Below are 12,912 nucleotides of genomic sequence, written 5' to 3'. Positions count from 1 at the left end.
TACAGTTTTACTTGCATATCTAATCTACACAGCTCACAAAAAAAGCATCTGAGCAGATTTAATGCTTAACGATTTCATAAAATACAACAGACAGCTTAAGGTACTTAACCTCTGATATGTTTGGTACACAAGATAAACTCCACTTAAGGAAATACTAACATAAAAACTAATCCTAGATGGGGAACACCAACCATTGTGGAAAATCAGTGGAATGGTTTTGCAACAAACAATAAACTATTTAATATTTTTTTTAAATATAGTTCTCTTATGCAATTACAGAAAAAATACTTGAATATCAGTGATTCATGCATCCTGAATTTATTGATACCAAACATTTATAGAGTAATATATATCATAAAACATGACACACACATTCATATCAGATGCACTGAACTCTTAATTGAAAAATGTAACATTTATTTATATGTATTTGTCTTAACCTTATGCATCTTTTCAGTGGCAACATCTATACAATATGGCTGTAACAACCTTGTTGGAAGTCCCTTATTCACTTTAGTGAGCAAAATGTAGACTTCTGCTGAGCAATACATATCCTCCTTCCGCTCTCCTGATTTTGTTAAACATAACATCCTATGCTTGTTTCTGCCTGAAACCTCTCACTCTTCGCCCGCTTCTAACCAAGGCAGCAGATCCCTCTCCGTCTCTTACTCACTACTGTACATTCTAGCTGTTACTGATTTCTTCACCTGCTTCTTGCTAGTCAAAACTGCTCTCTATCTCCATCCCAACTGAAACACTTCTCTTAAATGCTCACCTCAGACAGCAGCAGGAAAACAGCACATCGTGCACACACCTCCATAACTCACACATCATCACTATGTCACAGCTGGTCGATACACATTTGCAAATATATTTTATATTTTTCATATAAAACATACATGTTTAGCCAAATGTATTTGGTGAAAATGTTGATACACAAACTATCTTAAAGTGTTCTTACAAATGTCATGTTTGAATTCATGCTTGGTTCAGTTCTGTGGTACTAAAGTTGAAGAACATGGGCATCACTTTTTTTAACCTCCACTTTTTGAGAAAACTTTGCTTTTATTCTTAGGCAAGCTCTTCTGCATAAACCACTCCCCAAATGTAATTCGATCATAAGCTATTATAGCCCAAGTCTGTTCAGTAATTACACCCCCACTTGTAAAGTACTGAAAGAGAAAATTCCAAACGTCATATAGTCTCACCCAAATTTAAAATGGTCATCACATGTCTGTGTTAGCAGTTGATGTGCTCCAGAATAGAGAATATTATTATTATTGTTTATATATAAAGTGCCAACATATTACACAGCGCTGTAACATAAAGTATATTTACAACTTGGAAAATATGTATCTTGTATCATCATTTATTACTTTGTCGGAATCATTCGCCCTTTAGAGATTTCTGATTTAAATTGAGGGCTTACCAGGATAACATCATTTTTTTTACTGCTCTCAAATATTTCCATGTAATAACAGTCTCTCTATTTGTACAAGAATTGAAGGTGCAGCTCAAGTGGTTTACTTGTCCTGTTTGCCATTGTTGTTTTTAAACATGTGTTTACCAAGATACCTAGTTTTCTTTATGGACTAGACAAACCTTATACATAAGTAGTGAACTTGCCTAATTATGTTTCTCTCTCATACATTGTGTAGGAGCACAGTTCCCTCAAAATTCTTGTTTTACAGTAACTCATATACAGCAGGTGGAGGTTATTGAGATTTATCTGTGGAAATGATTTATTGTTTTTAGACCATCATTTTTCAATCTAGCCTGTTAAAGTTCCCTATAATATCTGATTTGCTTGCAGTTTTGTATCGGGGTATGTTTTTTTTTGTTTCTTCTTTATTTTGATTTATGATGTGTGCATCTGTTTACAGAGACATTTGTTTTACAAAACATCAATACAAATCTAATTATATAAGCTGAATTCATGCATGACGTTTATATGGTTTGTTCTCAAAACAGTAAGATTGATAATGAATTTACACTACACAGGGGCTATTAATTCACAGTTCCATTAAGGAGTCTTAAAAAGAAGAGTGTGCTCAAAGGAAGGTTCTCTCCTTAATGCTTATTTATAGGTCTACTGATAAGGGTTGTTGCTTTATTTTTATAAATCCAAAAGTGTCCTTGCATTCCAATAATTCAACATAAGGTTGACGTTATGTGTATATATATATATATATATATATATATATATATATATATATATGTATAAACCTATAACCTAGTCTCCTTATTTCTCTTTCTTCCATTTATTTATCTCTTTGTGACCACCTCTCTTACCGTTTGTGCTTCTTGTTATGATACTCCACTATAGGCTCTGATAGAAACTTAAATTCTAGCCCCACATCAGTTCTCCATCTCTTATTACTCTCTACCCTCTAATTGTATTGTATAAGCAGTTACATTTCTGCCAAACACTTTATGTTTTAAGTTTCTTCTTTTTTTACCTTTGCCCTTCATTTCCAGTCTCACTCTGTTGACTTAAACGCTGTTAAAATAAAAAGATGGTCACCATTAGCTGCACACAATGCAGCATCTGTGTAACGTTTTACTCCAATATCTCACCCTCTGCGTTTACATTACATAGAACGGGGTGTCTGTTCTTCTGCCGTCCTTATGTCGTATAACTTACCTAGTAATACAGTATATTTCCTACATTTGTCATAGTGTTAACCTGTCTCTTCAATATGTTTAATAGCACACTTCAGTCTTAATTCAGGCATTTCTTCATAACCCCATTCTTCAATAAGCCTTATCTTTGCATTCACTCTTTCTCTGCCCTCCAATCTCCTTAATACACAAATTTCCCTCACTTGGCTGAAAATATACTCCCTAAAGTAGTGAAATGTCTACTTACTGCTGTGTCTAACTTTTGTCACTACCAATTACTTTAAAGGCAGCAGTAAGTTTGGATTGCACAGAGCATTACCTAACTGTCAGATTCCTTTAAACAAAGAAAGTGACACTGTTCACATGCACACGATGCTGTTCCCTATATATATATATAGATGCAAATATAAATATATATATATTGGTTAAGCAGCAGAACACTTCTTTGATAATCTGAATTAATAACAAAATAAAGCTAAGGCAGTCTGCACACCACTAACAATACTTATGTCCTTTAACCCCTTAATGACCACAGCACTTTTCCATTTTTTGTCCGTTTGGGACCAAGGCTATTTTTACATTTCTGCGGTGTTTGTGTTTAGCTGTAATTTTCCTCTTACTCATTTACTGTACCCACACATATTATATACCGTTTTTCTCGCCATTAAATGGACTTTCTAAAAATACCATTATTTTCATCATCCTATATTAAAAAAAGGCCAAGTGTTTGTCTGAAGCCGTCATGCGCAGTAGAGACAAACACTTGGCCTTGAGATAGGGAGCGCGAGGTACACAGCATACAAGCAGCTGTGAGATAGGGAGCGCGAGCTACTCAACAGCTGTGAGGTCTGCTGCGTGAGAAGCGGCAACGCGCTCCCCAGACCTCACAGCTGTTTGTGGCCGACGGGAGCGTTGCGAGGGGCGTGGCCGGGCGTCGCGAGGGGCGTGGCCGGGCGGGTGTTGCCGCAATGGGGCATGGCCCGGCGGGGTCCCGCGAAGACAGAGCCAGAGAGGGAGCAGGAGGGGGGGGGGGAGAGAGAGCCAAAGAGAAGGGGGGGGCAGAGAGCCAAAGAGAAGGGGGGGGGGGACAGAGAGCCAAAGAGAAGGGGGGGGCAGAGAGCCAAAGAGAAGGGGGGGGGCAGAGAGCCAAAGAGAAGGGGGGGGGCAGAGAGCCAAAGAGAAGGGGGGGGGGGCAGAGAGCCAAAGAGAAGGGGGGGGCAGAGAGCCAAAGAAAAGGGGGGGCAGAGAGCCAAAGAGAAGGGGGGGGGGGCAGAGAGCCAAAGAGAAGGGGGGGGGCAGAGAGCCAAAGAGAAGGGGGGGCAGAGAGCCAAAGAGAAGGGGGGGGGCAGAGAGCCAAAGAGAAGGGGGGGGGGCAGAGAGCCAAAGAGAAGGGGGGGGCAGAGAGCCAAAGAGAAGGGGGGGGCAGAGAGCCAAAGAGAAGGGGGGGCAGAGAGCTAAAGAGAAGGGGGGGGGCAGAGAGCCAAAGAGAAGGGGGGGGCAGAGAGCCAAAGAGAAGGGGGGGCAGAGTGCCAAAGAGAAGGGGGGGCAGAGAGCCAAAGAGAAGGGGGGGGCAGAGAGCCAAAGAGAAGGGGGGGGCAGAGAGCCAAAGAGAAGGGGGGGGCAGAGAGCCAAAGAGAAGGGGGGGGGCAGAGAGCCAAAGAGAAGGGGGGGGGCAGAGAGCCAAAGAGAAGGGGGGCAGAGAGCCAAAGAGAAGGGGGGGGGCAGAGAGCCAAAGAGAGGGGGGGGGCAGAGAGCCAAAGAGAAGGGGGGGGGCAGAGAGCCAAAGAGAAGGGGGGGGAGAGAGCCAAAGAGAAGGGGGGGGCAGAGAGCCAAAGAGAAGGGGGGGGGGGGGGAGAGAGCCAAAGAGAAGGGGGGGGGAGAGAGCCAAAGAGAAGGGGGGGGGGAAGAGAGCCAAAGAGAAGGGGGGGAAGAGAGCCAAAGAGAAGGGGGGGAGAGCCAAAGAGGGGGGAGAGAGAGAGCCAAAGAGGAAAAAGAGCCAAAAAGGAGAGAGAGCCAAAGAGGGGGGAGAGAGAGCCAAAGAGGGGGGAGAGAGAGCCAAAGAGGGGGGGGGGGAGAGAGCCAAAGGGGGGGGAGAGAGCTAAAGGGGGGGAGAGCCAAAGAGGGGGGAGAGAGAGAGCCAAAGAGGAAAGAGAGCCAAAGAGGAGAGCAAAAGAGGGGAGAGAGCCAAAGAGGGGGGAGAGAGAGAGCCAAAGAGGGGGGGGCAGAGCCAAAGAGGGGGGGGGAGAGCCAAAGAGGGGGGGAGAGAGCCAAAGAGGGGGGGAGAGCGCCAAAGAGGGGGGAGAGAACAAAAGAGGGGGGGAGAGACAAAGAGGGGGGAGAGAGAGCCAAAGAGGGGGGGCAGAGCCAAAGAGGGGGGGGAGAGCCAAAGAGGGGGGGAGAGAGCCAAAGAGGGGGGGAGAGCGCCAAAGAGGGGGGAGAGAACAAAAGAGGGGGGAGAGAGCCAAAGAGGGGAGGGGAGAGCAAAAGAGGGGGGGGGAGAGCCAAAGGGGAGGGGAGAGCCAAAGAGGGGAGGGGAGAGCAAAAGAGGGGGGGGGGGAGAGCCAAAGAGGGGGAGAGCCAAAGGGGAGGGGAGAGCCAAAGAGGGGGGAGAGAACAAAAGAGGGGGGAGAGACAAAGAGGGGGGAGAGAGAGCCAAAGAGGGGGGGGGCAGAGCCAAAGAGGGGGGGAGAGAGCCAAAGAGGGGGGGAGAGCGCCAAAGAGGGGGGAGAGAACAAAAGAGGGGGGAGAGAGCCAAAGAGGGGAGAGCAAAAGAGGGGGGGGGAGCCAAAGAGGGGGCGAGCCAAAGGGGAGGGGAGAGCCAAAGAGGGGAGGGGAGAGCAAAAGAGGGGGGGGGAGAGCCAAAGAGGGGGAGAGCCAAAGGGGAGGGGAGAGCCAAAGAGGGGGGAGAGAGAGAGCCAAAGAGGGGGGAGAGAGAGCCAAAGGGGGGGGGAGAGAGAGCCAAAGGGGGGGAGCCAAAGAGGGGGGAGAGAGAGAGCCAAAGAGGAGAGAGAGCCAAAGAGGGGGGAGCCAAAGAGGGGGGAGGAGAGCCAAAGAGGGGGGAGAGAACAAAAGAGGGGGGAGAGAGAGCAAAAGAAAGGATGGAGAGAGCCAAAGAGGGGAGAGAGAGAGCAAAAGAGGGGAGAGAGAGAACAAAGGAGAGGGGGGAGAGAAAGCAAAAGAGAGGGGGGAAAGAAAGCAAAAGAGAGGGGGGAGAGAGCAAGGGGTGGGACCGCTGTTCTGAAAAAAATGGCCCGTGTACACGGGCTTTAGTACTAGTATCTTATAATTTACTATAAAAAAATTTATAAAATATGAGGAAAAAATGGAAAAAAAACACACTTTTTATAACTTTGACCCCCAAAATCTGTTACACATCTACAACCACCAAAAAACACCCATGCTAAATAGTTTCTAAATTTTGTCCTGAGTTTAGAAATACCCAATGTTTACATCTTCTTTGCTTTTTTTGTAAGTTATAGGGCCATAAATACAAGTAGCACTTTGCTATTTCCAAACCATTATTTTTCAAAATTAGCGCTAGTTACATTAGAACACTAATATCTTTCAGGAATCTCTGAATATCCATTGACATGTATATATTTTTTTTTAGTAGACATCCCAAAGTATTGATCTAGGCCCATTTTTGTATATTTCATGCCACCATTTCACCGCCAAATGCGATTAAATACAAAAAATTGTTCACTTTTTCACTAATTTTTTCACAAACTTTTGGTTTCTCACTGAAATTATTTACAAACAGCTTGTGCAATTATGGCTTAAATTATTGTAAATTATTCTCTGGGATCCCTTTTGTTCAGAAATAGCAGACATATATGGCTTTGGCGTTGCTTTTTGGTAATTAGAAGGCTGCTAAATGCCACTACGCACTACACGTGTATTATGCCCAGCAGTGAAGGGGTTAATTAGGGAGCATGTAGGGAGCTTTTAGGGGTAATTTTAGCTTTAGTGTAGTGTAGTAGACAACCCCAAGTATTGATCTAGACCAATTTTGGTATATTTAATGCCACCATTTCACCGCCAAATGCGATCAAATTAAAAAAAACGTTACATTTTTCACAATTTTAGGTTTCTCACTGAAATCATTTACAAACAGCTTATGCAATTATGGCACAAATGGTTGTAAATGCTTCTCTGGGATCCCCTTTATTCAGAAATAGCAGACATATATGGCTTTGGTGTTGCTTTGTGGTAATTAGAAGGCCGCCAAATGCCGCTGCGCATCACACGTGTATTATGGCTAGCAGTGATGGGGTTAATTATGTAGCTTGTAGGGAGCTTGCAGGGTTAATTTTAGCTTTAGTGTAGAGCTTAGCCTCCCACCTAAAACATCAGACCCCCTGATCCCTCCCAAACAGCTCTCTTCCCTCCCCCACCCCACAATTGTCCCCGCCATCTTATGTACTGGCAGAAACTCTGCCAGTACTAAAATAAAAGCTATATTGGTCTTTTTTTTTTTGTTGGCATATTTACATATGCTGCTGTGTAGGAGCCCCCCAACCTCACTGATCCCCCACCAAACAGCTTTCTAACCCTCCCCCTCTGCCTTAATGAGCGCCATCTTGGGTACTGGCAGCTGTCTGCCAGTACCCAGTTTAGTAACAAAAAGTATGTTTATTGGCTTTTTTATTGCCCTTTTCTGTAGTGTAGCTCCCCCCCCCCAGACCAACCCCCCACCCCTTCCAGAACCCTTAGATCATCATTTATTTTATTAAATATATATATATATTTTTTACCGTTTCTTAACTTTTTTTCTGCAGTGTAGCGGTTCCCTCCCGCTCCCACCCCGTGCACGCGCCCGCCGCCCTCCGTGCACGCGCGCGCTCCCGTGCGCGCCCCCGATCCCGCCCCCCTCCACTCCACTCGGCACATCGATGGCCGCCCACCCGCCTCCCAGACTTGCTCCCACCCACCAATGATACCGGCCACCGATGTCCGGTGCAGAGAGGGCCACAGAGTGGCTCTCTCTGCATCGGATGGCCAAGGGGGGTTATTGCAGGATGCCTCGATATCGAGGCATCACTGCAATAACCGGAAAGCAGCTGGAAGCGAGCAGGATCGCTTCCAGCTGCTTTCCAGACCAAGGACGTACGCCACACGTCCTCGGTCATTAACTGTATTTTTTTTGAGGACGTGTGGTGTACGTCCTTGGTCGTTAAGGGGTTAAAAGAATGAGTTTGTGCTTCTCACTAACTGCATACATTATAAATACTATATAAGGGGATAGGTTTTAATACAAAATTCTAACTATTTTCTTATATTAGTCTCACTCTTACACCTCCAACTGTTATACCATATATTTGTATTGTGTAAAAATAGATGTACCATATTCCAGTGCTTCTTATATACAGTAACATTTGCAGACATATAGTTATGATTTGCTCGTTACAAAATGTAAATATTGTTGTAATCAATGTGTACTCCAGATATATTTAAAACTGATATATAACTGATGGTGTGTGTGTGATGAGGGCAATTTTAATAATCATCTGTGTGCCTGTGCTTATTATATACATTGCATCAGTGATGGCACTTTCTTTAAAAAACAGTATTCGGAGGTCGGGATTAGATGCCTTGTAAGACTATAACTGTGTAAGGCCCCAGGACCTTAGGATGGACAAGTTTGGTTAAACCATTGGCTGTTAGCGATACCAGATCTTTACTTGGCTCCTGCGGTTGGTCAGGTGCTAATGCAAGTTATTTCCTTTTAGAGGCAAAACAGATCCTCTGCTACCAGTATGGTTCAGATAAAGAGGAATATAAATAATTGATAGCACCTACAAGGAGAACATGCACGGAATGACCTATTACGTTACTATGTGGACAGGTGGCCTTTAATGTAGTAATTAAACACAAAGATTAACGGTTCTAGCGGTTTGCTGATTAGTCTCACAGGGTGCTGTGCATAATCTCAGGAATCCGCCTTACCAAGGTCATTAGCCAGCATTCTGCACCAGCTTTGTCTCTGGTTACTGATCATTTCATTAGCATGTGTCTTTTGTACATTTAGACTTATTGTTTTAAGCTCAGAAATGACAGTGAAATTAATGGGGCAAAATTTGTTTTATGCATGTAATTTGTATATAGTTATCTTTCATTCTCCCTGTACCTAACAACAATCTTGATTCTTATGGATATTTTATGTTGAAATTAAGTTTTCTAATCAATATTTTTTGGTTGTCCGAAAACATGAAACTGCAGTGGATTGTATGAGCTTTCTTGAGAAATACCACAGTGCCCCCTAGTGTATATGTGAAAATGTGCAGTAGATGTAAAAGCAACTATTGAAAGGACATTTGAATAGGTTTAGACAATCAGCAGCATTTTAAAAAACAAAGTTACAGGGTTTTTTTTTTTTTTGGCTTGTCTAGGGAACTTTGGACAAAGTACAATTTTAACACAAAACAAGTAGTATATAATGCCAGTTTAAGTTCACTTGAATTCATTATAAACATTTTTCTCCTGAAATTTGAAGAACACTAAATAGTTAACTTACTGAGACCATTTCTAGAAATGTACTTTCTAGCCCTATTGAAGGGAAGTTGCACTCAATTGCTTTTTATTTTTTGTATTACATTTTTGAGCAGCTAACAGATACTAATTCTTGCGCTGCTTGTGGGGGCTTATTATCTCTGTCAATCAATACCACTGTGGAAATTATCCCTATCATTTCACCAATAGATAATTTTGTATAAATAGTGCACAAAGACACATTGCCTGATAGTTTCAATAAAAACAGCTTTTATTTAAACTGTATCAGTACTGGCTTGGTCTAAACGTATCTGGACCAACATAGATTATTTCCTCCTTTTACATTTTCATGAACCAGGCCAACCTATTCTCTTTTTAGCAATTATCTCTGTGTATACTACCTATACCTTGTGTATTTTCTTCTTGTATTTAAAGTGAATGTAAATTTTGATGCTAAAGTGCCCGGTTTTTAAAACTTTGATTAAAAACAGGGGCACTTTAATTCATCAAAATTTACATTTCACTCCTGTTGTGACAAAAAACTTACCTTTTAAACTTCACAGCAGCTCCAGCTTCATCTCACAAGCCATTTCTGATGTCAGAAATGATTGATAGGTCATCCTCCAATCACAGCTTCCCCCCTGGGGGATTCAGTGTCTGATTCACTGCTGTGATTGGAGGAAGCCAGATGCCTCATTTTAGACCCAGGAAGAGGCTTTGAAACGGGTGGAGGAAGTTAAGTTTTTTTCACAATAGGAGTGAAATGAAAATTTTGATGAATTAAAGTGCCCCTGTTTTTAATCGAAGTTTTAAAAACCGTGCACTTTAGCATCAAAATTTACATTCACTTTAAGTCACTATTGTTTTAATGCACTATTGTTTTACATTCACTTTAAGTCACTATTGTTTTAATGCCAATGTTAATGCCAATGTTGGAAACGGAAATAAAGCACATTTAATTGCTGTTCTTTCATATTCATGAACTAAAACTGTTCCCAGTGTCCCATGAATTACTAATAAACATTCTGTGCACTGACGGATTAAAAAATTCCTTTCTGTGATGGTTTGCCGCAGCTACAAACTGTACCTAGATTTATATGTGGACACATGTCTGCTCCTAGCAGGAATAACTTCTTATTTTACTTGCTGTTTTTTTGTATTTTCTTGTACATGATTATTTACAGAATTAGACACACAGATATCTTACACTGTACAAACTCAAAGGTTGCTAAATCTGACTTTATTTCTTACAGAATAACGACGATGTCAGCTGCATCATCGCTTTCTTCCTTGGAACTGCTGCTTGCATCTACCAGGTGACGCTAAATGGCCATATCTTGTTTCATTTTCACATAAATTTGTTGTTTTTTTTTACGTGAGACGGGTGGTTCTAGATTTCAGTAGCCTGAGAATCAATTTTTTTAGCCATATTTCTCTTGTAAGGTGTATCCAGTCCACGGATCATCCATTACTTGTGGGATATTCTCCTTTCCAACAGGAAGTTGCAAGAGGATCACCCACAGCAGAGCTGCTATATAGCTCCTCCCCTAACTGCCATACCCAGTCATTCTCTTGCAACTCTCAACAAGCATGGAGGTAGTAAGAGAGAAGTGGTGTAACGTAGTGGTTTTTTTACTTCAGTCAAAAGTTTGTTATTTTAAATGGTACCGGAGTTGTACTATTTTGTCCCAGGCAGAAAATAGAAGAAGAATCTGCCTGTGATTTCTATGATCTTAGCAGGTTGTAACTAAGATCCATTGCTGTTCTCACACATGACTGAAGAGAGAGGTAACTTCAGCGGGGAATGGCGTGCAGGTTATCCTGCTATGAGGTATGTGCAGTTAATTTTTTTTCTAGAAGATGTGAATGCTAGAAAATGCTGCTGATACCAGATTTATGTAAGGTAAGCTTGAATACAGTGATTTAATAGCGACTGGTATCATGCTTACTTTCTGAGGTAATACTCTTATAGATTTGCAATATAAAACGTTTGCTGGCATGTTTAAACGTTTTTATATATACTTTGGTGATAAAACTTTATTGGGGCCTAGTTTTTTTCCACATGGCTGGCTTAAATTTGCCTAGAAACAGTTTCCTGAGGCTTTCCACTGTGTTACTATGAGTGGGAGGGGCCTAATTTAGCGCTTTTTTGCGCAGTAACTTTTACAGACTGAGACATCCAGCTTCCTCCAGGAGTCCCCTGAATGCTATAGGACCTCTTTCAAGGGCTCTTAGGCTTTCCAAAATCGTTTGTTGGGGAAGGTAGGCCCACAGCAAGGCTGTAGCAGTTTGGTGTGCTGTTAAAAAATGTCTATCGTTTTTTTTAATCGTTTTTTGAACTAAGGGGTTAATCATCCATTTGCAAGTGGGTGCAATGCTCTGTTAGCTTATTATACACACTGTAAAAATTTCGTTTGATTTACTGCACAGTACCGTTTTTATTTTTTGCTTGTTAACTTGATTTAAAGTGTTTTCCAAGCTTGCTGGTCTCATTGCTAGTCTGTTTAAACATGTCTGACATAGAGGAAACTCCTTTTTCATTATATTTAGAAGCCATGGTGGAACCCCCTCTTAGAATGTGTACCAAATGTACTGATTTCACTTTAAAAAATAAAGATCATATTCTGTCTTTAAAAAATTTATCACCAGAGGAATCTGACGAGGGGGAAGTTATGCCGACTAACTCGCCCCACGTGTCAGACCCTTTGACTCACGCTCTAATGGCGCCAAGTACATCTAGTGCGCCCATAGCGTTTACTTTACAAGACATGGCGGCGGTCATGGATAATACACTGTCAGCGGTATTATCCAGACTACCTGGGTTTAGAGGAAAGCGAGACAGCTCTGGAGTTAGAAGAAATACAGAGCATACTGACGCTTTAAGAGCTATGTCTGATACACCCTCACAATATACAGAAGCTGAGGAAGGAGAGCTTCTTTCTGTGGGTGATGTTTCTGACTCAGGGAAAAAGATTCAACCTGATTCTGATATGTCTACATTTAAATTTAAGCTTGAACACCTCCGCGTGTTGCTCAGGGAGGTTTAAGCTGCTCTGAATGACTGTGATACAATTGCAGTGCCAGAAAAATTGTGTAGATTGGACAAATACTATGCAGTGCCGGTGTGCACTGATGTTTTTCCAATACCTAAAAGGTTTACAGAAATTATTACTAAGGAATGGGATAGACCAGGTGTGCCGTTCTCTCCCCCTCCTATTTTTAAGAAAATGTTTCCAATAGATGCCACCAACACGGGACTTATGGCAGACAGTCCCTAAGGTGGAGGGAGCAGTTTCTACCCTAGCTAAGCGTACTACTATCCCTGTCAAGGACAGTTGTGCTCTCTCAGATCCAATGGATAAAAAGTTAGAGGGTTACCTTAAGAAAATGTTTATTCAACAAGGTTTTATTCTACAGCCCCTTGCATGCATTGCCCCAGTCACTGCTGCTGCGGCTTTCTGGTTTGAGTCTCTGGAAGAGGCTTTACAGGTAGAGACCCCATTGGATGACATACTTGACAAGCTTAGAGCACTTAAGCTAGCCAATTCTTTTGTTTCTGATGCCATTGTTCATTTGACTAAACTAACGGCTAAAAATTCTGGTTTTGCTATTCAAGCGCGCAGGGCGCTATGGCTTAAATCATGGTCAGCTGACATTACTTCAAAGTCTAAGCTGCTTAACATTCCCTTCAAGGCGCAAACCCTATTCGGGCCTGGTTTGAAGGAGATGATTTCTCATATTACTGGAGGAAAAGGTCATGCCCTTCCTCAGGATAGGTCCAAATCAAGGGCTAGGGATAGG

The 12,912-nt window shown here is 42.5% G+C and overlaps 1 protein-coding gene across 2 annotated transcripts in view; it reads left to right on the top strand.

The window, feature by feature from the left end:
• The window catches only part of SEC22A (SEC22 homolog A, vesicle trafficking protein), a 189,790-nt gene that overhangs the window by 165,647 nt on the left and 11,231 nt on the right, over positions 1–12,912 (top strand). For both annotated transcript variants that reach the window (XM_053698069.1, XM_053698068.1), the window contains one exon: positions 10,365–10,427. In XM_053698069.1, the coding sequence (XP_053554044.1) occupies positions 10,365–10,427 (63 nt within the window). The remainder of the gene's footprint in view (positions 1–10,364; positions 10,428–12,912) is intronic.

This window comes from Bombina bombina, chromosome 1 (genome assembly GCF_027579735.1).
Source record: "Bombina bombina isolate aBomBom1 chromosome 1, aBomBom1.pri, whole genome shotgun sequence".
NCBI classification, from domain to species: Eukaryota; Metazoa; Chordata; class Amphibia; order Anura; family Bombinatoridae; genus Bombina; species Bombina bombina.
This window is presented reverse-complemented; position numbering and strand designations above follow the sequence as displayed.